Here is a 25,606-nt window from a genome sequence, read left to right on the forward strand (position 1 = left end):
GAAGCAGGTGTGTCTAGATGGAGTCAGTGATTACCTACAGGGCCAATTTTTTTTTACTTGGGGTAAGAATTTGAGAATGTGAGGTCAGTGTGTATATAAGTGGCCAGTGTGTTTTTGGATAATAGGATGGGTAGGTATATTGGAGGAGTTAAATGGGTGTGACAGGGTGTCTAAAAAGGCTAGTATATGTGTTGGAGAGGACAAATCTGTGTTTGAGGAAGTCAATTTGTGTCCAAGGTGGCTTATGCTATCTAAGCTTAGCATCTTGAGGGTGTGTGAGTGAATATGAAGGCATGGCTACAAAGGGCTGAACGATTTCCCAGCCTTGATTCTCGCACCTGTTAAGATGAGTTCAGCTTCAGATAATGGAACAACACAAACGTAACAGAGACTTTAGCAAAACAGCACATTATTTCTCTCTCTCATAAACATCCAAAGGGCTGCTGCATGAAATGCAGGATCGTTTGGCTCATCCTTCCACCATTCTTCGAAGTCCAAAACGGCAGCTAAATCTTCTGCCACCAACCTCTGCTCCCATCTTTTATCCTTTTACTCAAATTCCCTCTGGTAGTATTATTCATAAGGAGCCCTAGTGGCACAACTAGTTAAACGAAAGGTCGGTGGTTCAACCCATCCAGCAGCTCCATGGGAGAAAGACCTAGTGATCTGCTTCTGTGAAGATTATAGCCAAGGAAATCCTATGGGGACAGCCCTACTCTGTCCTATAGGGTCACTAAGAGAGCCCTTGTGGCACAGTAGTTAAGGCTATCCACTGCTAACAGAAAGTCGGCCTTGGAAACCCTGTGGGGTGACTAGGAGTCGGAATCGACTCCATGACTTTGGGAAAGGGTCACTATGAGTTGGAATTGATTGGATGGCACCGAGTTTGCTTTTTGTGTATATGCCAGGCGTTGCAATAAATATCTTGTTTTCTCATTTAATTCTCACAACTTTATGAGGTAGGTATTGTTATTCTAGTTCACAACTGTGGAAAATGAAACACAGAGATTAAGGAATTTCCCTAAAATCACTGGACTGTAAGTAGTGGAATTAAGCAATTCAGCCAGGCAGTCCAGCTCCAGAGTCCACGGTTTTAACTGTAAAGCCTTGGCAAATCAATCTGTGCGGGTGCTTGCCACAGATAAAACTGTTAGGGTAGGGCCGATTCTGCTTTAAGGCTCCATATGGAACCCTTGGTGCCCAACAAGGCACCAGCAAGTAACAAACGTTCAAAGAACAACTTCCGGCCCCAAGCAAAACTCCTGCGGAGGGGCAGTTGTAATGAGTTGTGAGGGTCGGTAGCGCTCAAGAGGGTAGAGCGCGCGAGGCCGTAAAATAGTGCCTACCACTCCGCGTCCGCGCGTCGATCAGCGAGAGGATGGAATGCGCACCCACACCCGCAGCCTCTCTGCGGCCACGCTTTGGGGAGTTTGTACTTAGACATGGGGCGGGGGGGGCACGGGGCCACCAGCGGCAGGAGAGCTTCGGCCCGGCGGCAGGAAGTCGGGAGCGTAGCTTCCGGCGCGCGGAGATGACGCACCACCCGGGCTTCCGTGTTGGGGAGCCGCCGGCGGATCCCAGGAGGCGGAGACCCGGGTTCCCGGTAGCCGGACGGCCCGGGGGCCCAGCGCCGGGATGCATCGCCGCGGCGTGGGAGCCGGTGCTATCGCCAAGAAGAAGCTTACCGAGGTGAGTGGGAGAAACGCGACCCACAGCCATCCCTTACCCTTGAGAGACTGAATTTCTTGGAGCAGAAGTCTGCACCCTCAAACTGCCTCCCACCAGACCTAAGACAGGCTTCTCGAGTCCTGGAGAACTGAATTTCTCCAGCTCCCGGTGGCCTGGAGTGTCGGCACCCCCAGAACCCAGCCTGCCTTCCCCCTTCACGTTCCCAAATTTGACTAGAGACGTATCGCCTATGCCACCTTCTCACTCTCCCTCGCTTTAAAAAAGAAAAAAAAAGAAAATTAAGAGAGGCACTCCTTTTTTCAGACTTCAACTGTGGCAGCACAAGTGGGAGACCCCAGTGCCCACTTTCTAAACTCATGGGGGTCTCTTTGTCTGGCAGGCCAAGTATAAGGAGCGAGGGACTGTTTTGGCTGAGGACCAGCTTGCCCAGGTGAGTCGGTTGGAGGGCTCCAGTTAGGAAGGAAGACCCAGCAGGGCTGGACAGGACACCTTTAGTAAGCTAGATTGTTTGGATTGAAGTAAAAGTAGAGTGTTTGGCAAATCTTGAGTTCTAGACTGCTGAGATCTTTGAAGTAACTGGCTGATAATAATAGCCGATATCTTTGAGTGATTGCATGCTTCTCCTATCCCAGGTACTTGGTCATTTTCTTTACATACACTACCTTGTTCAATCCCCAGGGACTTCTGTTATTCACAGTTTAGAGCTGAGGACTCTGAGGTGTTAAGTGGTTTATCCAAGGTTATAAAGTAATAAATAGCAGAGCTGTTTGGTTTATGTCTTTGGGGCTTTTACTTTAAATGCTTCAGAATAAAATGAAAATATTGCCTAACCTGTGGCACTCGCCACCACCATCATTACCTCCAGGCGTGCACCAGAAAGGTGTGTGACTGGTGGGAGTGTGGCTCCTGCACACAGTTTCCTTCTCTTACACTTTGCTTTTCTGTACATGCTCTGAGCTTACTCAGTTATTGTGACTGGTGAAGAAGAGGAGTCAGGTAAGTAGGAAATGGGCCCTTAAACTGAAGACAAATAGTAGACGCAGGCTGTGCTTTTCAAGGAGCCCTTGGGTGGTGCAAATGTTTAATGCACTTGGCTGCTAACCAAAAGGTTGGTGGTTGGAGTCCACCCACAGGCAACTTGGAAGAAAGGCCTGGCTTTGTATTTCCAAAAAATCAGTCACTGAAAAATCCTATGGAGCACAGTTCTACCCTGACACACATGGGGTCTCCATGAGTTAGTTACTAGGTGTTTTCCAAAAGCTCCCACTCCTGTGGGAGGTGACATGTAGAAGTCTACTGGAAATGATGATTATAAGAATGTGGTGGTTTCTAATCATTTTATGTGGAAAATGAGAAGATGTTGGGCCAGGAGTGGTTCCTTTTGGTGGGGTAGATAGGCCTTGTTAATTAGGGAAAGAGAAGGAATAATACAAATAAGGTTGCAGAAAATCCCCAAATGGTTTATATTTGGCTTTGGAATGCAAATCTGGTAGACCCACACCCAGCCTCAGGGATTCCTTATCTGAAGTTGACCCCCAGGGAGGTTCATGACTCAAAGGTTAAACAACCACTGCACTCTTAATTCATACCAGGCTTCATTTTTCTCCCATGCAGCCTTTTTTTCAGTGGCTGAAGATTTCCCATGGTTTGAACACTGCATTCCCTCATTTCTAAGACAAATGGATTATTCTGTGCACCTTCAGTTTAATAAGTTTTTCTGGAAAAAAGAAAAGAAGCACGACATTAGATATGCATATTGATTATTGGATGTATCCTGACTTTAGAACAGGAACACATGAAAAAAAAATGTGTGTTTTGTAATTGCAGAAAGACTGTAGCATCTCATTTCTGTTGACAACAGCCTTTTTCTTGCCAGTGGGTCAGGGATCTATTGTTGGTAACCGCTTATTACCTGGCTGGGCTGCCCCTAACTTCTCCTTGTCCATTCTGTAGATGTCGAAGCAATTGGACATGTTCAAGACCAACCTGGAGGAATTTGCCAGCAAACACAAGCAGGAGATCCGGAAGAATCCCGAGTTCCGGGTGCAGTTCCAGGACATGTGTGCCACCATTGGGGTGGATCCCCTGGCCTGTAAGGACTTGTCTTTAAGAGTCCACTTGTTCCTGAGAAACAGAGGCTCACCTAGTGGTCATCACCACTGTTTGGGCGCCCTCTGTAGAAGTGCTTATGGGGAGATCCAGAGGATGTGTTCTTTAAGGGGTTGCAACGAGTCAGGATCAACCTGATGGCAACTGGTTTTTCGCAGGAGGGCTAAGACCGCTGTCTTTAGTCAGTTCTGGTGAGAATGATGAGGAGGCTGGAGTGCAGGCTGAATAGCCAGTATACATGATCTTCCCTTGAATGATCTTCAGTGGATTTTTTTTCTGAATATTTTTTTCTTTATTAAAAAATATTTAATTTTAGTACAAGTAGTGTGTTGTTATCATCCAGTCAATCAGTAGAGTGATATAAAGGAGGAAATGGAAGTCTCCTGATCCTGCTCCATAATTGCAAAGTACTGTTAACAGATTAAGGTGTATCTTTGTAGACACATTTCTCATAAACTTTTTTTTACGTACATAGGATCCTACTATAAGTACTACTCTGTAACCTGCATTTTTCACTCCATAGACTGTTGTCTTCAGTGGATTTTTGAATGCCAGGTCTGCGTATTCTTTCTGTAATTAGCCTTGTCTAGACTACATCTCCCATTATGTTTCACTGTATGCTTTGGGAAGGGAAAATCATTTTTATAGTATCCTGAGCCAGAGTTAAGAGGGAAAAATCAACCATAGTCATTCAGTACAGTCTCAGCCATATAGAAATGACTTTTCGCTTGCCATCCTTTGGAACTGTCTGAGCCTCTTCATTAGTAGGAGTTGCCAAGAGTCAGGGTGTTTCAAGGATCCAGAATAGCAAATGGAGCAGAGTGACTTAGTCAGAGAAGACTAGGATAGATGTTTTAATCCAGCTTTGAAAGGAAAGCAGGGACATAAATTAATGAATAGCCTGGCTTTTATTTCTGTCTTTTAGCTGGAAAAGGATTTTGGTCCGAAATGCTGGGCGTGGGAGACTTCTATTACGAGCTGGGCGTCCAGATTATTGAAGTGTGCCTGGCCCTGAAGCACCGGAATGGAGGTGAGGTTGGCAAGGTCCTGTGGTCTGGGCTTGGACTTCATTGAGAGAAAACCTTAAAAGGTTGTCCTTTCCATCCTGCAGTCTACAGGCCTGTAAGGTCTTAGAAGTTGGGTATTTACATCTTAGCTATTGAATGCACTTGAGCCCATGGCAGATCTCCATGGCCACCGGTAAATGGAATTACCTGAATAATTGTGTCTATTCTCCACAGATCTTTGGTCAGGAGGATCTAGCCTCTAGTCATTACAGAAAAGAGTAGGGAAGTAGGAAATGGGCCTTTTCCCCCAATCTACCTTGTGTTGGCTATGATTTTCTCATTTGTCCTGCCCTCCCTTTCTGAGGTATGGTGATACCAACTGAGTGTCTAAGTTTCCCAAAATACGACCTTAAAAATGGTCATCCAGTCATCTTAATAAGCACATTGAATGGTCTGTGTTGAAGTTAAGGAGAAAGAGAGAGAAGAGAGAAAGAGCAAGCAAGCTTAAAAACAAGCTATAAATCATGGACACAGCCTTGATGTTGAGAGCATTTGAACATTTATAGTGTTTCAAAAATGTTTATAAAAACATTTTTAGTTTTTACAATTGTTTTTAGGTTTTCGTAGGTCTCATTCTGACAATTGAAGGTCCTGATATAGGGTCTTAGAACCCATTTCTCATGTATAGCCAGTGATCTTCTGAGAAGAGAGGTGAAAGAAATTTACGAACTAAACGCTATGTGCTATTTGTAGGCTACTGGAAAGTAATGACTGTCCATTTTTATAAGTGGTTGCAGCCACAAAGGTAATGTCTTCACCTGCTTTCTGTCCCCTGTCCAATAGGTCTGATAACTCTGGAGGAACTACATCAACAGGTGTTAAAAGGAAGGGGCAAGTTCGCACAGGATGTCAGCCAGTAGGTCTTGCCTTCTGACCCCTTGGAGGATAAAAAGAGGTCTTTAAAAGTCAGATGGAAATCTTTTCTCTCTGCTCCTTATATGTCTGGCCTAGCTTAAATTATTTTTTATTAACTGTTTATAATCAGAAAAAGTATTTTCATTTCAGAAAACACTGAAAATACAGAGAGGTATAAAGAGGAAAACAAAAACCGCCCATTGTTTTCTTTCTCAGCTGAGAGATCACAGCCGTTAACACTTTGGTGTATTTCCTTCTAAGCATCTTTTTCATGCGTATGTGTGTGTGTATGTATATAATTGGGGCTGTATATAGTTTTGAGATTATTTGAGGCAAAGGACACTAGAGTAGGTACCTAGAAAGACTGGGGAGAAGGGTGATGTCAGATGATAGGGTATAAATTGACTGGTTTACCAGCCTTTGTGTGTGACCCCTGTTTGAGAAAAGAGAAAAGTATGGTTTATATGTAGCTTCCAAGGAGCCAGCCTAGTATGAGATTATGGAGACCTGGAATAATCAAAAAGAAAGTGATGACAAGAGATTACTAGCCATACTCATTGCGGATTCATTCTCATGAGAGGGTGAATTAGTGCATTTGTAACAGGTTTTAATTGACTATTCGAGGGGGTTGGAGAAAGCATTCTAATCTACTTAAAAGTTCCCTTTCCCTCACTGGTTAGGTAACACATTCTTGGGCTTTGGCAGAGGTTGTAACTGTCTACACAGATACATGGTCTACACAGTGTTTTGTGTGTTTTCTTTTACTCTGATTTGAGTAAGTTGTCAGCTAAGGAATCGGAATTTCATTTAAAAATCCAGCTTTTCAGCCTCTGGAAAAAATCAGAAAATTTGGCAGTACTCGCCCTGAATTTCCAAATGGCTGGGTTGCTCCCTTTAGAATGGACGTGCATTGTGTAGTTTGCCAGTTTACACTATTCTCTTTTGTCTCTTTCATTCAGCTCACTCCTTCACATTGCCTGCTAGGCTCCTACAGGCATTTTTTTTGTACTTCTGTATGGGTGTTGGAATGGTTTGCTCTCTAGGAATGGAGAGCCTGAATCCTCTACCATCTCCCTCGAATACCCAAGTACCATTTGGTGCTCTTTAACCCTGTCCTTTTACTGACGTAGTTGAGTGTCGTGCAGCCATTTGAGTCTTGTGAGGGTATGTCGCCCAGGGCGGAGCTGAAACTGCATTGTTGCTAGGTCTGGTCTGCCAAGAGTCTTTAAGCAGCTCTTCCTCACCTCAGAGACGACCTGATCAGGGCCATCAAGAAACTAAAGGCACTCGGCAGTGGCTTCAGCATCATCCCTGTGGGCGGCACGTACCTCATTCAGTCTGTTCCAGCTGAGCTCAATATGGATCACACTGTGGTGCTGCAGCTGGCAGAGGTACTGGTGTGTCTTCTGAGAGTGAATGTGTGTGTGTGTAAGGGACAGTCTTGGATGGGGTTTTGCAGCAGTTCTGACCTCCTCCCCATGACTCAGATTTTTTGCTGAGACTGTCTTAAGGATAAACTACTCACACCTGTGGTTATTTAGCAGCCATTTATTGAACAGCAAGCACTGGGCTAGGCTGTGGGGCATAGAAAAATGAATAAGATACAGTCTCTGCTCTCAAGGAGCTTACAGTCTAGTGGAGTAGACACACATGCAGACAACTAACTAACTATTTCCTTGACTAGACAGATTCTTTGATGTCTTCTTAAACTGCTTTATGGATTCTTTGAAACAAATGTTTAGTTTGCCATCCCCCCGTTCCTCAGCATGACTGAAGTATGTACCACCTTCCCCCAAATCCTCATCATGTATTGAGGGAAGGCATGTTCAATTTTCTTAATTCTGTTCTGCAAAACTAAACCAAATAAAGGAGGGACTTTTCTTCATTGGGGGATGGGTAGGCTGAGGCAGGACAAGGGCTGAATATTTAAGTATTTTAGATTATTAATAGTTTTATGATTATCACCATTTGTTTCTATCAGTCAGTCATCTCTTGTCATACTCTAGGGTTCTTTGAAGGGTCTAACAATATTTAAGTACCTGGGACCCCACTTCTTAAGAATGAATCCACCAGCCTACCTCTGTCAACCTGAAGGTCACCTCTCTATCTTTACTGGGACCTCTAAACATTCTTTTTCTGTGTTCTCTTAGGCTTAGACCAAGGGCAGTTTCTCCTCCTGTCGGGGTAAATGTATTGTCCCTGGGCAGATGCTGGGTTCTGAGGAAGAGGACACTCTCAACTGTCTCAATCCCTATTCTTCCTCCCTTTAGAAAAATGGCTACGTGACTGTCAGTGAAATCAAAGCCAGTCTTAAATGGGAGACGGAGCGAGCGCGGCAAGTGCTGGTACGTGACTTTGGAATGGCCCAGAAAAGTTGGGCCTGCGATGGGAGGAGGAAGTGGGTAGACAGGTACCACAGAGGCAGGAGCTACAGCTTCACTTTGCTGGCTACTTGTCTTCAGCACTACCGCTGCCACACTAGCAGTAACCCCAGCATTCTTCTCAAGATGGCACTGAGAAGGCAGAACTCACAAAAGTAGGCCTCTAATCCTGGCATGTATGTAAAAACAGGCCACCACTGCTACTGGGGACTCTCTATCACCTGGTATCCCTCCTGGCTATGTTGAGCCTGGAGTTGCTGGCTAGATTGTTAACACACCCTCCTCTCAGCTGTCAGTGTGGTTAGGTTCCAAAGACCAAGTCATTATGTGAAATCGGTGTTACGCAGAAATGAAGGATGACTACATCATTACATAACTGCCAAATTATATCATTACATAACTACCAAACCACTGAGAATCATGGCCTAGCCAAGCCAACACATAACCTTAACCACCAAAGCCAGCATTACTCTTGCCTCACACCTCGGCGTTTGTTACTGCCAGATGTACGTTGTTAATGCGCAGACTAGTTGGATAGTAGATTTTTTACTATTGTCATAAATGCAAAATGTCAGATAACAAGATAGTTGATAGGAGAAGGTGTATACTTTGTACTGGAAGTAATACTATTAGTATAGAGTGAAGGGACTTAACTAATCATGATAATTACATATCTATAATTATACACTATTGCATATTCTGTAGTTTTATATACATAGATGTCATGGTACTAATGAAAGATCAAGAGGAGCCCTGGTGGTGGAGTGGTTAAGCGCTCAGCTGTTAACCAAAAGGTCAGCAGTTTGAACCCACCAGCCATTCTGCAGGAGAAAGATGTGGCAGTCTGCTTCTGTAAAAGATTTACAGCCTTGGAAACCCTGTAAGGCAGTTTTGCTCTGTCCTGTAGGGTCACTGTGAGTTGGAATCGACTCGATGGCAATGGGTGTTTTCTTTTTGGTTTAATGATTGTAGGAGCCCTGGTGGTGCAGTGGTTAAGTGCTCAGCTGCCAACTGAAAAGTCAGTGGTTCAAGCCCACCAGCAGCATCATAGGAGAAAGATGTGGCAGTCTGCTTCATCTTTACAAGATTACAGACTTGGAAACCCTACAGGCAGTTCAGCTCTGTCCTATAGGGTCACTGTGAGTCGGAATTGACTCGATAGCAGTGGTTTTTTTTTTTTCAGGGGGCAGTTTAATGAACGATTCGTGTTGTGAAGAGGGGAACAGCATGAGAATATAGGAGCCCTGGCCTTCAGTACCTCCTTTCCTATCCATGCTACTCTACTCTCTAGACTTAATTCATCTGTAAAATGGGGATAACATAAATGTTTAATGATACTGGGCAGCACTAGCCCAGCTTGAGCATATTTCCAGCTCCAGGAGCTGTGTGTGCAGTCTCATACTAACACGGTCCTCCTGTTAACGTCTCCAAAAAGGCTTCCCCACATCTGCCAGTTACCTGGTAAGGTGAAATCAAAGATAGCTAGAACCACAGTCTCCATTTTGCGTCAGGGAAGACGGAATCAGTGATTTGCTCAAGAACATACAGCACATATTAAATGATTTGGCGTTTTTCACACCTCAGGCAAAGGAACTAGTTTGGTTGTGTAAATGTGTGAAGGCACTCAGGTAGATTGTTTGAAAACCTCACTGAAACCAAAATACGTTTGGGGATTGCTTATCTTCCCTGTTTTGTCTATGGAAACTTCTTCCCCTTTCTCAAATCCCTCTTCCTGCCTTTCCCTCCAGGAACACCTGCTGAAGGAAGGGCTGGCCTGGCTGGACTTGCAGGCCCCCAAGGAGCCACACTACTGGCTGCCAGCTCTCTTCACTGACCTCTACTCCCAGGAGATTACAGCTGAGGAGGCCAGAGAAGCCCTCCCCTGACTATGGGAATGTGGAAGGGGGCACAGCAGCAGGCAGGGAGAAGAGGGAGGAGCTCTTGGTGAATAAAATCTGAACAATTTTGTTTAAAAGAAAAAAAAAGTAGAAAAAAAGTTCCAAGTTTTTCTCTCTTCCCCCGTTAGTAAAAAAAAAAAAAAAAATTTTTTAAGTGCCTTCACATTGCATCTTTATTGGAGAAAACTTCATTGATCCAGTAAGGATAACCTGAGTAACATAGATGGAGGGAACACATCTAAAATGACTTCCCCAGGCAAGCTACAAGTTCATTCTCTGCACAGTACAGGCTGGCAAGGACATTTTTGTGGTTCTACACCACAGGTAGGCCCACTCTAGAGCTGGGCCTAGGACGAAGGCTGTCTCCTGGCTAGACGGTCTAGTCTCTTTGTATCCGTGGGACGGTAATTATAGCCTCTACTCCAAGCCTCTTATAAAATGTTCCTTATCTCAAACTAGCAGACCCTAATGGAGCAGTAAATACTACTCAGTCTCTTGCAGCTTCCTCCGTAGAGGCTACAGGTTATGATGACAGACTTGGCTGAGTATGAAGCAAGTAGAAGTCAGTGGTAAATGGTGGCTAGACCGGAGGAAAGAAAAACAGTGGAATTTAAGGGGAATCCACCAATAGTGAACATTGTGTACTTCCTGCCAGCTTTCCCACCTATACTGATCACCAGGTCTCTCTGGCCTTGGTGAGAAATGGGATCATTTACTGAACACCTACTCTCAGGCTTTATATACACATTTAATCCTTAAAACTACCTTAAAAATTAGGTATCTTTAACTTCCTAGATGAGGAATCTAAGTAACTCACCAGCTGCCACTAGCTTCGGCAGCAGCAAACTAGAGCTTAGGTCTTCTCACTCCAGAGCTCACAATTTCCCTCTCGATGCTTTCCACAGTGTAGGCTGGCAAGGACACTTTGTGGTCGTTCTACACATGGTTGGCCAGGAGGAAAAGCCTCTGGGCCAGAAAGAACCCCCTATAGGAAGTAGAGGAAGTGGTGATGAGCCAGGGGCCCAGAGTTTAAGGCTCCCAGAATCTTCATAGTCTAAATTCAAAACTCCCAAGGGGGCTGCTTTGGTGCCAGAAAATTGAAAATACAGTGACTTGGATTATCCTTAAGACACCCTTCCCCTAGCAGTCTAAGCCCACCTCTACCTGTCCTTAAGGACAGGCTCATTCCCCAAACTTGGGAATCATTATTATCTTGGAAGTGACTGAGGATAACATGGTATTCCTCTCCAGAGCCACAACCTCCCAGTTGGTGAGAAGCTTGTCACCAAATCCTATTTCCTCCCATACCATATAACCCAAGTTTTCAGCTTCCAGACAATTCATTGAGCACTTCTGTTCTCCCTGATAGTTTCAGTCCCAAGTGAGAGAACTATCTGAGAAGACTCCATTCTTCCCTTACACAAACCCTCCCACACCCACAGGCGCTTCCTCCTTCTGCCAAAACAAACTTTATTGCACCAAAAAGAAAAAAAAAAACTTCATTTATGTACAGTCAGATATAAAGACATCTCTTTGACTCCTGTGCATATATTTCCTCAAGATTAGGGCGTAAAAGTCAGGCCACAATGCCAGACATGCTCTGCCCGTGGCAGCGCCAAGGAGAGGATTGTCACTTGAAAGTGGGAACACTTAAATGGATGACAGACAACACTGGACCTACAGACCAAGGGCGTCCTTCTAAGCCCTGGACTAGCTCTGGGACTGGAAGAGGGAAGTTTGAAGCGGGGTCCCTTTTTGAGAATGTGTGTGAAGAGACACAACCTTCAGGTATCCAAGATAAACTTCCATTTCCCAGGCCCATTCCCTGTCCAGTTTCTTTGCTTCCTGCCCTCCCAAGTAGGACATTCTCCTTTGTGCCCACCCCCACCCCAATTTCCCCCAGGGGGATCCCATGATCCATAAGGCAGACACCTTCATAGCAGCGGGCAGGGCAGGTACAAGTTATCCTCTCCCCTTCAGGCGGCTGGATACTGACAGGCCCTGCGTCACATGGATCACCAATACCCCTCTGGGAGCCATAACACAATAAGAATCTGGAAAGTACAGGGGAGAACACATCAAAAACGGGAAGAATGGATCCCCTTGATGCCCAGTATTACAGGGCACCTAAAGCACATTTTTCTGAGCCAACCAGCTAAAGGATCACTGCAGCTAAATACAGAGAAGCAACACAGCCAGGCAAACACCCATCAGAGCCAGTGACAAAGAGCAGCTGGAAGGGAAAAAGGGTGAGGGGGGAGAAGGGGAGCAGTCTCCAGAGTCCCAGCCCAAATCCCCTTCTGCCACTGGCTATCCTTGTTCCCCACAAGTCCCTGGGGGTTGGAGTAAGGAGGGGGACTACAGGCTGGGGTAGAAAAAAAACATGAGGACAGCCAAACAAAATACAATAGGACTAGCATCAGTCTCCCCCCTGTACCCTACCCCCAAGAGAAATGCCCTGTGACTAGTATTTATGAAAATCTGTAAGAGGCTATTCTATGTAGTGGCTCTAATCCCATCCACACAGCAGCTGCCTGTGTTGGGAACTTTTCAAATCAGTGATTGCGGGAACAAACAGTATTTTCAGCTTCTTATGGCGCCTGTGCAGGCTTTACCAAGACCTTGGTTCAGTCCCAGTCACTTTTACATCCTATCTTAAATCTAGAAAAGGGTAAAGGAATGGGACAGGGGAGAAAGGTGCTCAGGTGCTAGGTAAAGCTTACTGATCAGCAGCCAAGACGCCACCACTGTTCCTTCTCTTTGGTCTGTCTAGAACAGTGACTATAAATTAGGAAAAACAAAATTACGCTGGCCTGTGGGAAATGATGGGGGAGGGGGGCAGGGAGGAAAACGGCATTGGGAAGCCCTGCTTCAAGACTGAAGAAAGACAGACAGACAACCACCCAGACTGCTTAAGTGTCACAGACAGCCCCCCATCCCAAGCTCCCTTCCAGATATCCCCATAAACCATTTGGGCACATTCCCTCTTGGAATTGCAATTTCTGTCTTCCACCTATTCCTAAGGAGCTGGCCCTGTGGAGAGGTGTGTTGGTTGTTTTGTTTGCCAGAGGCCCTCGCCCTAGGTGCTCCTGTATAGGTACCTTGGCCCCTGATACGGGATGAACACGGCCCCAGTTGCTTGGAGCCAAGGAGGTCAGATGAGGAACAGCCTCCCCACTCCCACACCCTGGGATCCGAGCTCTCTTGATTCTTGCCATCTTGCAGGATGATGTCACGTTTGGAGGGAGATACACAGTGCCTCTCCATCCCTGGGGTGGGGGGAAGGGACTTTGCTGGGACTCTTGAGTGGGCGGGGAGGGGAGAAAGGAGCAGGGTCTAAACCCTCAGGCTCCCGTGCAGGTCTGTCTCTGTCCCAGACGAGCTGCTATCAGAGTCCATTTCGGCGTTCTCATTATGGAGCCTCTCCAGCACTTTCTGACGAATCAGTCCCAGGCGCATCAAGAGGGACTGGTAGTCAAAGTGGCCCCGCTTCTCTCCAAAAGGGTCCTGTGGGGAAAAGGAGACAAGGGGGATGGCAGATTCCCGTCTGGGTGGCTCACCCGAGAGAAAGCAGCTTGGGCCCATGTGAACAGGCATGCTCATTTCTGAGCTATGGCAACAGAGAAGGGGATAGCATAGACAGTCCCTAACAGCAGGAGACAATCTTTGTAGTTAGGATTATTATGGCACATTTACCGCCCCAAATAGGTCCGGCTTAGGCCAAAATAAAGATGTACTTTTATTCCTTAAAAGCAAACCAGTATGCAGAAGGGTAAATTGTAAAGGAAGGTAGGCAGGGAAGGGAAATTCAACACCAGAACTGTAATCATTAAGTGTCCGTGTTTTATAATTAATTTCATAAACCTGTACAAGGGAAAAGTTATCCTTTATTTGATACACTCAAAAAGAGTAATCTGCTTTTCTAAGGTCACAGGCAGGTCTAGAACTCAGGAGTTCTGACTTGCAGATAAGCACCTGTACTCTTCCCCAGGAACCCTTCATACACTCCTGTCAAGGTCTCCGGTTATCACTCCAGGGCCACCAAACATCGACCCTAGTCCTTATCATTCTAGATCAAAGATCTCCAAACACTTCGTAGAAAGGGTGAACTGCCCTCAAAGTCTCAAAAATAACTATGGTTGAGATAAAGGATATTAAAAAAAAAAAAAAAAAGTGTATAAAATGCTCCAAGGGGAATACAGCAGCAAGGTAGCGTGGCCAGGGTTCAAACTAGCGGAGACTCTTTCCCTAGCAGTGATTTTTCTTCTCTCACGTACACTCCCTTCCATATTTCTGCCCACATATTAGCCTCATGATTAAGGTGCCAGTGGATGCTAGGCACAGGCACAGTCAACCACAGCTCACATCTTTCACTTATGATGGTTAAATTCTCCAAAGGCTGAACTCCACACTTAGTCTGAAGCTGTCAACCCTCCAAATCTTCCTTTTTTCATCCTTGGCTCCATTTCCCATACTCCCCTCCTCCCAAGATGCTGCCCTTCCATTGCCTTCCCTCATCACGAGTTACCGTTCCTCCACAAATTGGTCGTACTGCTGGATACCTGCAACGAGAAGACCTGATGGGGAACTAACCAGGGCATATACCATCTTCTATAATACTCTCACCAAGGGTTCAGGAAACAAGTTCACCCTGAGCCTGCCTTGATCTTTGAGCTTAAATGTGGCAGATGGGTGGGAAGGCCTTGAAAGAAGAAAAGGGAGGCTACCATTTACAAGCAACACCTGAGGAAACAAGACATCTCCTACTGCTGCTGGTGTTGGGTGAGTGGGGGAAACAGCCCAAGAAGAGCTGAAGAGAGCCTTAGCGATTATTAAGTCACTCCCATTTCTAAGCAACATGACCAGTAAATGAATCAAAAGACATTAAGAACTGCTCCCTCAGGACAGAAGGATTCTCACTCTCTTACCAACCAGATCTATTTGGGTTTATCTGTTTTGGTTAGTAAGAATCTCTTCTTTAAATCAAGCCTAAATTCCACCTGCTTACTGGAAGTGGAAACACATTTCCCCAGCATAGACACTGGATGAGTAAGTGGTTACCATCTTTGGAAAAGGAATCTTTTCAATATGACACTGTACACCCATCATTTCCCTAAGCCCTCTTTCTCTGTGAGCACCCCTCGGCTAGGATGGAAATGAGATTTCACCAATGCCAATAGATGACTCTTCCAATCCCTAAGATTCTGAGGGTGCTGAATATTCTTGGTTTGAAAAGACTACTGACCAAAAAGGGAAGGAGTTCCAGCCTAAAAAGCAGGACAGTTCAGATGCTACTCATCTGAGTACCTAGTTTATGCCAAGAAATGAGAACCAACTCTTCCCTGTGCCTCAGTTCCTCAAATGACACAGGTTCCTTTCAGCACCGACATTCTATGAGAGACTCGGATGTCACCCTTCTTAAGAGATCTAACTTAGTCTGCTGCAAGACCTCTGGGATTAGCAGCAGGGGCTGCATTACCTGCATAGTCTGTCCTTGAAGGTGTAGGCGATCTTTGCAGGCCACCTCATAGAAGTCATAATACTCCAGGAAGGACTTCTCCATCACCCCCCTGGAAAACAAGCAGAAAAGGGAAGGTGTCTCACCCCTTCACTACCTAACCTTAATGCCAAATTAAGCAGCTAGATTTCCAAAGCCCGGAATTGCTTTCTCATGAAAAATGGAAAAAGAAAAAGCTGTGTACCCATGATTGAGTTTCCTCATACCTAAGGGATTATAAAACAAGACAGGTTGTAATACTGATTAGTTGAATTCCAACTTCGACTCTTCACTTGCTCAATCTGATTTGTTTTCCATAGGCCATTCCTAACCCCAAACCTTGCACAAAATTCTCCTACGAAGCTTTTAATTGACTTTGTTCATCTAGTTGTAACACTAAAAAATAAACTTTAGTGCTAAGAGTTTTATGAAGGTGCTCTACACTTCATTTGGCTGAAAAAAGTGTTTTTAACATGCCCAGGCTTTCATCACACTGGGGGCTTCCTGAGGGCACGAACTTTATCCTTCCCATCAGGCTTGGCATTCTTAAGGATAGAGACAAGGCTCTCTCAACCTCCTCTTTGGTAGAAGTAACCCCCAGCACACTTGCTCTTTAAAAAGCATGAACCACATTTTTCCCGCTTCTCTATCTCCCTCTGGTGTCCAATACTGGACTTTGCCCCAAAGGCCCTCAAAGGTGCCACCCATTCTGTCAAGTCAATTCCGACTCGTAACAATCCTATAGGACAAAGTAGAACTGCCCCATAGGGTTCCCAAGAATGTAATCTTAACAGAAGCAGACTGCCACACCTTTCTCCCATGGAGCGACTGGTGGGTTCAGACTGCCTATCTTTTTGGTTAGCAGCCAAGTGCTTAACCACTGTGCCACCAGGGTGCCTCCTCAAAGGTGCAAACCAGCTGAATCTCCAAAAGGAATATCACACGGGGACTTCTTGACACATACCGTAGGGGTTCAGGGCAGGGACATTTTCCTTCCATCATGTCACAGACGGCCACTCTGATGGTCTCGTGCCGAATACATTCATTGTAGTTTTTGCTGTCTCCTGGATGTCTCTCCTGTAACGTAACAGACACCATAGTATCCAAGTGCAAAGTTTAGGCAAAAGAAAAATGCCAACGGGAAGAGATTTAAAGACTGGTATGGGGTGTGTCCCAGGAGCCAAGCAAATGAACTAAGAAGATAATACTTTCCCACTGCATGGCAGATCCATGAAGAGCAATACCTCTATTTCTGAGACAATTCACCTTCCCCCATATATACCAATACCCATCTTTCTTTTACAGGTCATTTGACCTAAAACCAGAAAACCAGATCCATCCAATTTTCCTGAACCTGAAATGAAAGGCCTGTCAGCAAAGAATTAAGTAGAAGACAACTAATATAATTTGATCCCACTTTTCAGGATGATGGTGAAAAGGGTATAAATGATGGTAGGAGACTCAGTCTAGAGGGTTTAGACAAGAAGTAAAGGATGCCTCCCTGATTAACTCCTTTACGTGTCTAAGGGCCCTGCCGTTAATGACTCAACTAGATGGACTAGGAAGAAAAGCTTGGCAATCTACGTCCGAAAATCAGCCAATGTAAACCCTACAGATCACAACAGTTCAATCCCCAACAGATCACGGGGATGGTGCAGGACCAGGCAGCGTTTTATTCCATTGTGCATGAGGTTACCAGATGATGATTCCAGAGCAGCTAACAAGTCTGATAAAAATGTAATGCTGAACAGGAAAGAGATGTATAGCTTCAACCTCCTACCATAGTTTCCAAACGATATCACAGGGGCATTGTATGATTATTTTAAACTTGAGAAATATCCAACATCTGTTGAACACCGTGCAAACTATTAGCCTGACCTAGTTCTCAGTTTTAATGTTAAACTGCACTGTATTCCTTTTGATGATGTTTTTGTGAAAATGAATTTTCAGCCATTGCTGTGATAAAAAGCAAGGAGTGTATGAAAATTTGCATGGAATGAGAAATGAGGGTGGTGGGGTCCAATCTGATTCCACGCTGTGCAATACCCAACAGGGGTACACATCCCATTAGTAAAAAATCGTCGTTATTTAAGAAAAAAAAATAAGTTGTTTGGACCTAACTATTTAATAAATGCAACAGTGAGGTATTTCTCTTAGCCTGAGAAACTGTATGAGACACTAAGGGTGCTGTGAACCAGGAACATTTGGGAGTATTCAGAAAAGACCCCCCAAACCCTCAAGTCACATCTCTTAAACTTCTAAACAAGGAAAGACCTAAACCTCAGCTCCTTGCTTAGCCAGTAAGGTCCACTTCCGTTATTACCTACTCCTGAAATCAGACATACTATTTGTGTGGGAAGGAGAGTTGAGGGATGAATTTTTTATTTTTAAACTCTCCCCTGTTCAGGTTTACAGAAGAACAATCAACATTAGTGTTACCTCAGTAGCTTAATAATAAATTATACTGTTTTAATCACTTACCTTGAGTTATTATCTTTTAGGACTATCACTAGAACTTTTTTCCTGTGTTCATGAGTAGCTCAGGGAGGCGCTTTGGAACAGTGGAAAGCTTGGCCTTTGGAATCACGGTCTTTAGCACAAATCCTGGATCCTACCCTTCCTTATCTCTGTGTTCTTGTGAAAGTTAATTAACCTACCTGATCTTTAGTTGCCTCACTTGAAAAAGAGGATAACGCTTATTCACAGAAGCAGTGAGAAGATTAAATGAGAAATTATATATGAAACACTTCACAGTGTCTGGCATACAGCATGCCATTCAAAGTTTTCATCTCCTCCGCCTTTTCTTCAGCAGGGGTGACTAAAATATTCTTGCCCTGGCTAAGGACAAGCCACTTTTGGCTCTGCAGGTGATGGTACCTTAAAACCCCAGAACAGCTGGCTCGGCAGCAGTCATTAGGGAGCACCTTCAGGGGATACTGGAGAATGGAGGCATATGAAGAACCCACTTTTTGCAAAAGCTCCCAAAGCAGGCTCCGAATTAATTTCCAAATGATTCCACTGACTCTACATTGTAGATTAATCCAAGTTAGATGGAAATAAGTCTCTCTCTCTATAAAGGAAAACATATGCCAGCTTCTTTTTTCTCTTACAGCAACAACTGCAATCCAAGGGGTTACAGACCAGTCTCATGCATCTAACCAGCCTCCCCCGCCCCCCCGCCAAAAAACAAAAACAAAAACAAAAACAAAAACCTCTCTCAAGCAGACTTCTCAGGTCTCTTAAGAATCAATACTCAACACCTCACAGTTGGACCCACCTGGCCTTACCTGTTCAAAGCCAGGCTCATTGTGATAGGGGTTCTCAGTCATCAGGGACTGGATGGAGATGAGCACAGAAGAGATGCTCTGGGCTGGGCTCCAGGCAGGGCCAGTCCACGTACTGCAAAACATGTCACAGGGAAGGGAAGAAAGTGAGGCGGGAAAGACGGGAAGGATACTTTAGAAAGCCCAGTACACAAGTACTCTGGAGCCCAGCAACACCACCGTAAGTGACTCAACGTTTCTTTCAATATTAATGCTCTGAAATTTCCCAGCCTCTGTCTCACCCTCATTCACCAGAAGTCAGTCAACTGCCTAATCCTCGTATCAAGAAGTAGGACAAAACAAGAGGATAAGGCAAGGGAGATAACTTTGAAGGGCTTTTCCTTGGGCTAGAAAAATAACAGTGGCTAGGGAAGGTCACCATAACTAAAATGAACGAAATAAGGTTAAGAAAACAGCTCCTAAGGCATTCTTAACTTTAACCTCTGTGAACCTCAAACAGATTTTTATGCATGGTGATGAAGTTAGTGAGGCAAAAAAGAAGTTGAGCATAGAAGCACACAAGTGACTGAAGCCTCTGGGTAGAGGCCATGTGGTGAGGTTGATGATCAGGCATTCAGTTCTAAATCAGGACCTCAAGAAGTGTTCAATTCTCTGAAGACTCGAGAGCTCTGCCAAAAGACAGGAAAAGAATAACAGGAACTTCCAGACTGTGGAGGGTCTGAAAATAATACATGGAAAACATCTTGAACACAAAGAGAAATACCAAAATGACTCCTCTCTCATAAACCTGATCAAGTATTGGAGGGTAGAGAACATGAATATTAATGGTATTTACTTTTAGCTCAATTAACTGAAGAGATGGCACCTGAGCTGGAAGCTGAACACACCTGAACCAGGACAGGCTTGTTCAAGTTAAGTGACCAGTTCCCTTTCCGGGCTGTACTTGGGGAAATCCCAAGTAAGTGATGCATTACCGTAACTTCATCAGAGCTTGCTCGTAAGTGCCTCTCAACCTGCTCTCTTCTCAGCTCTGCTCCCCCAGGAACTCTAGACTTTACTCTCTATAATGTTCCACATATTCAGGTATTCCAGTCAACAGGGTAAACTCTTATTAGATTTATTTTGTCAGTAAGTTAGCCTAATAGTTTTTTTTCTAGGTGGGGGCGGGGAAGGAGAGAGGCTGATAAAGCTAATACAGTCAACTAAGAACACGTGGGAATTTTCCACTTTGTGATTCTTCATGGAAAATATTCAATTTCAGAGTAGTTTCTCCTCTTCCACCCAACACACTTCTGGTCACCTTTACCCCACCATCTTATTTCTCCTCTTCCCACTGTGAGTTGGTGTCTGCTCAAAGTAATTTTATATCAGCCTAACAAGGGAGAACTTACTACAGAAACACTTTCATAAACAAAAAACAAATTTCATAGAGAAGCAATGCCTAAATTTTCTTACCTCTGTGGATAACATACATACTATGAATCATATATACCATTAACCTCCGCCCCCTCTGTTGCCGTTGAATCGATTCGGACTCATGGCGCCCCTACAGGACAGAGTAGAACTGCCCCACAGGGTTTCCAAAGAGGGACTGGTGGATTCGAACTGCCGACTTTTTGGTTAACAGCCGCAGCTCCTAACCATGTGCCACCAAGGCTCCTACCTCTATCCTACCAGCAGACAATTATGTACCCTAATGAAGTGAAGGACTTCTCTAAGACAACCTTCTTTAAGGACTTCCTGACTGCCACAATCACAGAACATATCCCTGGATCTAAGAGTTCTAAAACACTGAGCTGTGTCTCCAGTTTGTTTCAGCTGCCTTTTCCCCACACAAACCTGGAAATGTGTTGGACGGGAGGAAGCAGTATTACCAGTTTAGGCAACTTTCTCAACTTCAACTGCACGTGTTGTTCTTCACCCCAGGAAAATTCAGACACACTAAAAAGACCAACCCAGAATATGCTAGAAAGCATTCCCATTCTGAATTGTTAACCCCCAGAGGCAATTAAGAGGGAATAGATGGGAACTTCACAAAGCAAAATCACAGCAGCACCAAGAAACAAGATGTACTCAAAACTTCTGTGTTTCACACATGGGATTTTCAGTGTTAGGTATTTTTCATTCATTTGTTAAAATATCACAGTCATTATCATCACCACCACCTCTAAAGCCACTCATTGAGACTCAGAAAGAAGACACTCACAATCCTGAATGGCACAGATGCAGCCTTTCTCAACCTGTTCTGGACAGAATTAAGCCCTAATGCCCTAAGGGAGCAGTTCTCAAACTTGGGTAAGCACTAGAATCACCGGGAGGGCCTGAAAAAACCACAGATTACTGGGTCCACCCCCAGAGTTTCAGAGTCAGTAGGTCTAGGGTACAAGAGCCCTGGTGGCACAGTGGTTAAAGTGCTTGGCTGCCAACCGAAAGGTCAGCGGTTGGAACCCACCACCCACTCCTTGGAAGAAAGATGTGGTAGTCTGTTTCTGTGAAGATTTACAGCCTTGTAAACCTTATGGGGCAGTTCTACTCTGTCCTATAGGGTCACTGAGTTGGGATCGACTAGATGGCAGTAGACTGGGTTTGGTTTGGCTTGGATTAGGTTTAGGGTGGAATCTGTATCTCTGTAAATTCTTCGCTTTGAGAACCACTTTCTTAAGGCATTCATTATAAGTAATGAATTTACTTCTTTCTTTTGCGTCTAGAATGATACTAGCTGTGTACCATCCTGGGGAGAATAGAGAAGATAGTCACTGATCATTTTCTGTGTTCTGTGGTTCAGTGAGGAACCCTGGTTGATAAAGGCTGGCCTAGAGTAATTTTTTGCTAACAACCAACTTGGCCACTTAGAAGTCTCCTCTTACCCTAGAATACTCAAGCAGACTTTCCCATTGCGGTAGAAGTTGGGGTTAAACCTCACTGTGTTATTGCCCGTTGTCATCAGTTTGACCCGAGGTGGGTGGATGGGATAGTCGGGCGGACACCGAAACACGAACAGGAAGAAACCCCCTTCATAAGGAGTGTCAAATGGGCCTGTGATCAATGCATGAATCTGCAAAATAAAACCCCATCTCAAAATTGTGAGGTGATGTCCCACCCCAACCCCTCCTGGCTTCAACCTGCTACCCACACCAGAACAGCGCCCACGGTCTGATATCCATATTCCATAACCTCACTATGCAGAACGAACATCCTTTTCCTCACTCATACTAAAAAGCATGTTTGGAATTTTAATAAATTCCATTTCAGTGGAGTACCATCTTACTCAGTGGTTACATTCTAAAGTTAGAGGCCAAGGTAAAAATGGAATCCAGGCAAAATTACCCTTGCATATCCCTTTAAAAACCCCCTTAAAGCAGTTTTTATGCAGATCTCCTTGTTCAGTGTTATGTATAACAAATGGATAGAACACCAATGTGCAAAATATAGTACAGCATATATCTTAAAATATAATTCTAGGATTTTTAATTCCAAGAAATTCATATTTTTACTAAAAATGTATGTTTGAATTTGCCTAGGTTAGACTTGCATAGTATGTAACTCCACCCTACATTCATGTGGCACGAAGGGGGAGGCAAGATGAATGGAAAAAAGAGGAAAGGGACTGAAGGCCATAGCGCCAGTAACAGTGCAGGGCTGAGAGTTGTGATGGATGTGTAGGATGTCTGCTTTCTCCCCAGAGGATCAAACCTACTGTGGAGAAGTCTAAGGATGGGGCTCAGGCAGTATTCAGTGGTGTCAAAAATACAAAAGTGGGGAAAACTCAGGGTGTACTCAGAGCCATTAGACCATCCCCTGAACTTTCCCCAATGCTGCTGCTTTAAAAAAAAAAAAAAAAAAAAAATCAGTCCTTAAAACAGAACACTAAACTCTCTTCCTCCGGCCATAATTTATTGAACAGTATTTAAGATTTCCCTTCCCAAAGGAAGAAAAATCTAAACTGAATCAGTTGCATTTCTTCTTACAAAAAGGCTCCTAGGCACTTTAAGTCTGTTCAGAAGTTGAACAGCAAGAAGAAAAAGGACACTGGGGTCCAATGCCCCAGTCTATAGTCCCTACCTTGTCCTGGCAGTACCCTACATTATATTCTCACCCTCAGACATTTGGAATAGCAAGTTCAGCTGGTCTCAACCGGGCATCAGTTCTGGGACCCCAAAGACTGTCATATTAACACTGGCACTTAACTGAGGACAAAATATCCCAGAAAAACATTTCCAACTATATAAAAAAAGATTTAAAAAAAATCAATTTAAAGGGAAGTCTATTCAAAACAACTAAGACACACCAACAATACAAAATCTGAGTATTTATTCTAAGAAATTGGAACTTCAGGGAGTTTTCATTTAAACAACACTAGATTAAAGAAATCTGATTTCTTCTCAACACCAGTTTAAGCGCAAATTCACTTCTGAGGATAGAGCACTCAATGACAAAGAAGCCTGGTATCTATGCCAGAGGAATTTGACATCATGTACTAAGCTTTCTCTGTGTTTGTGTGGAGGACAAGAGAGAAATGGTCTTCGGGTTAGAAGGATATTCAAAAGCAACCAGTTAAGGATAGGAGCCTAAACAAGGCCCTTTAACTGCAAACACTGTTCAGACAAGCTTGGCCTCATCCCCAACCTTCCCTGCATCTGATTTATAGCACCATACTTAAAGGTCAAGAGCGGCTAGGTGGGGGAGTGGGGAAAGAGCTGGATGGTACAATGGATATCGTGGCCATACAATTCATCATCCAAATTGGAGTACTTTTGGGAGTGAAAAAGTACCTTATTAATAATTATGTGGAGATAACAGGCATAAATTGGGATCTTCCAAGCCAACCAGACCTACAGGCACCCTAACAACAGACACCTGGGGTCTTGTTCAAGCCTCTGCTCTGCCTCACTGTGACCTTGGGGAAGCCACTTACCCTCTTGAGGGTCTTGATTTCTTCGTCTATATAATCAGAGAGGTGAGCTGAATAATCTCTTTGGGGGCTCTTCCAAGTTTATGAGCCCAACTTCCCAATAACCCCCGACCCCCACCAAGTTACATACCTTAGTCATGTCAACAGTATCAGGTACAACGAACATTCCTGGAGGAGGCTCCTTATAAATGGACATGATATCCCTGTATAACACCAAAGAGGAGGTGAGGGAGGGGAGACAAAGGGGAATCCCTTGAGCAGGACAGTTGTTATCACCTCAATGAGGCCAGGGTTCGAGAAAGTGGTGCTTGGTACCACAAATGTTTGCATTGTCTTGTTGGCTGAGAAACCTTAGCTGAGTACTTGTCAGGCAGGCAGAAAGCAAATTATTATCAAAGGGGCATTGTTTCCTCAGGAGGAGGGTAGAGCGATGAGGAAAAAAATCAGAGATCCCAATGGCATCAGATGTCACCCTGGAAAAGCCACATCCCATTTACTCATTTCCTCCCACATGGCAATTCATTCACTCCCCACCTCCGAGATTCCCAGGTACTACGCGGAATGCTAAATGAAGATTTTTTAGTAACTAGGAAGACATAATCAACCCCACTAAAAAACTAATTCCATAACCACACAGTGACCTTTGTTGGGAAGGGGATTATATGAAGCAAGTGAGCTAGCAGGGAAGAAGACTGTAATGGTCTTTTTCTTGCCCAGGGGACTAACAGGGTAGCAATCTCTTCAGGTTGGGGAGAGGGGACCCTGTGAAATTGATGAGAACCTCACATCTGTAAGATGACTACTAAAGGAGATTTATAGCATCTACGTCATGTTCAAGTTCAAGGGGTTCAAGGCAGGGTTTCGCTTGGTTGCACATAGGGTCGCTATGAGCTGGAGCCCACTCGCTGACACCTACCAACAACAAAGTCATGTCTCACAAACTGGAATAGAGCAGTTGAGAGCAAGGGTGTAAAGACATTCTAGTTGAGGAAAAGACTAGGGACTTGTATGGGTGGCTAGTAACATAAAAAAGTGCATATAGGTGACAGAGCAGAGGAAGGACATACTGGCTAAACTCAAAGGTGTATCAGGATATGGAGACTGAAATGGCTGAAGGTGTACAGGGGGTTGGGAAGGAGTGCTGAGTTTCTTTAGTTAGAAGTCAGAAGTTGCAATAGGCGTCCTTTGTCAGGCACTATGCCAGGTACTTTACACACATTGTACTGTTTAATTTTTATTACAACCTTGAAAGGTAGAGAGACATCTGAAAGGACTCAGAATACGGCAGGATGAGGGTACCTACGTGACGATGCTTGTGATGGGGGCATAGGAAGAGGGTCTTGTTTCAGGATTAAGAGCTGCTAAAAAGTATCACCCTTTTCCTATGCGATAGGTATTACACTAAGCGCTATTAAATGATATGATCTAAAATCAATCATCCCAGAAATAAGCACAGAAAGTACTTAGGCCTTTGTTCCTATATTTGAATTGAGTATATTTGCTTCAGAAAAAATAAACCAAATGATCCAGAGAAAAAAATACAGGAAAGAAGGTCCTGAGTGGGATATTACAAGCCAAAGTAAGACCGAGGGGAGGGAGGCGCGAGTTCCTGGAATAGGTGTGAGAGTGGACAGCTTTGGGGTACTGAAAAGGGGGTTCAAGGGATGATTGCGGATACATGAGGGAAGCGATCTAGGCATGGGGAGGGGGCTCTGGGAGGGAGTCTGAGGAGACGGCGAGTAAAAAAAAAGGCTGGCTCGGGTCTGAGGCTGGGAAAGCAACCTCTGAGTGTGTATGTGTTAGAAACGGAGCTCGGGAGGAGACGAGGGGAGACCGATGGGTGGGGCCTCCCGGCAGCATCTAGCAATGCTGGGGTGGTAAAGGGGGGAGAGGGGCGGCGCGGAGGGCGGGGGG

At 44.6% G+C, this 25,606-nt stretch overlaps 2 protein-coding genes across 2 annotated transcripts in view; one reads left to right on the top strand and one right to left on the bottom strand.

Annotated features, from left to right (window-relative positions):
* The first annotated feature begins 1,552 nt into the window (after nt 1-1,552).
* On the top strand, nt 1,553-10,153 carry SNF8 (SNF8 subunit of ESCRT-II). Its single transcript, XM_004377968.2, has 8 exons — nt 1,553-1,689; nt 2,069-2,119; nt 3,643-3,781; nt 4,724-4,828; nt 5,649-5,721; nt 6,970-7,111; nt 7,991-8,065; nt 9,850-10,153. The coding sequence occupies exons 1-8, from the start codon at nt 1,636-1,638 to the stop codon at nt 9,985-9,987; spliced, it is 777 nt and encodes a 258-aa protein (XP_004378025.1). The 5' UTR covers nt 1,553-1,635; the 3' UTR covers nt 9,988-10,153.
* Nucleotides 10,154-11,448: 1,295 nt separating this feature from the next.
* The window catches only part of UBE2Z (ubiquitin conjugating enzyme E2 Z), a 15,059-nt gene continuing 901 nt past the window's right edge, over nt 11,449-25,606 (bottom strand). Inside the window, exons 2-7 of the mRNA XM_004377969.2 lie at nt 23,823-23,895; nt 21,648-21,835; nt 18,784-18,895; nt 16,461-16,573; nt 15,479-15,569; nt 11,449-13,506 (exon numbers count right to left, since the gene is read on the bottom strand). Of these exons, the coding sequence (XP_004378026.1) occupies nt 13,336-13,506; nt 15,479-15,569; nt 16,461-16,573; nt 18,784-18,895; nt 21,648-21,835; nt 23,823-23,895 (748 nt within the window). The 3' untranslated portion in view covers nt 11,449-13,335. The remainder of the gene's footprint in view (nt 13,507-15,478; nt 15,570-16,460; nt 16,574-18,783; nt 18,896-21,647; nt 21,836-23,822; nt 23,896-25,606) is intronic.

This window comes from Trichechus manatus, unplaced genomic scaffold, assembly GCF_000243295.1.
Source record: "Trichechus manatus latirostris isolate Lorelei unplaced genomic scaffold, TriManLat1.0 scaffold00054, whole genome shotgun sequence".
NCBI lineage: Eukaryota > Metazoa > Chordata > Mammalia > Sirenia > Trichechidae > Trichechus > Trichechus manatus.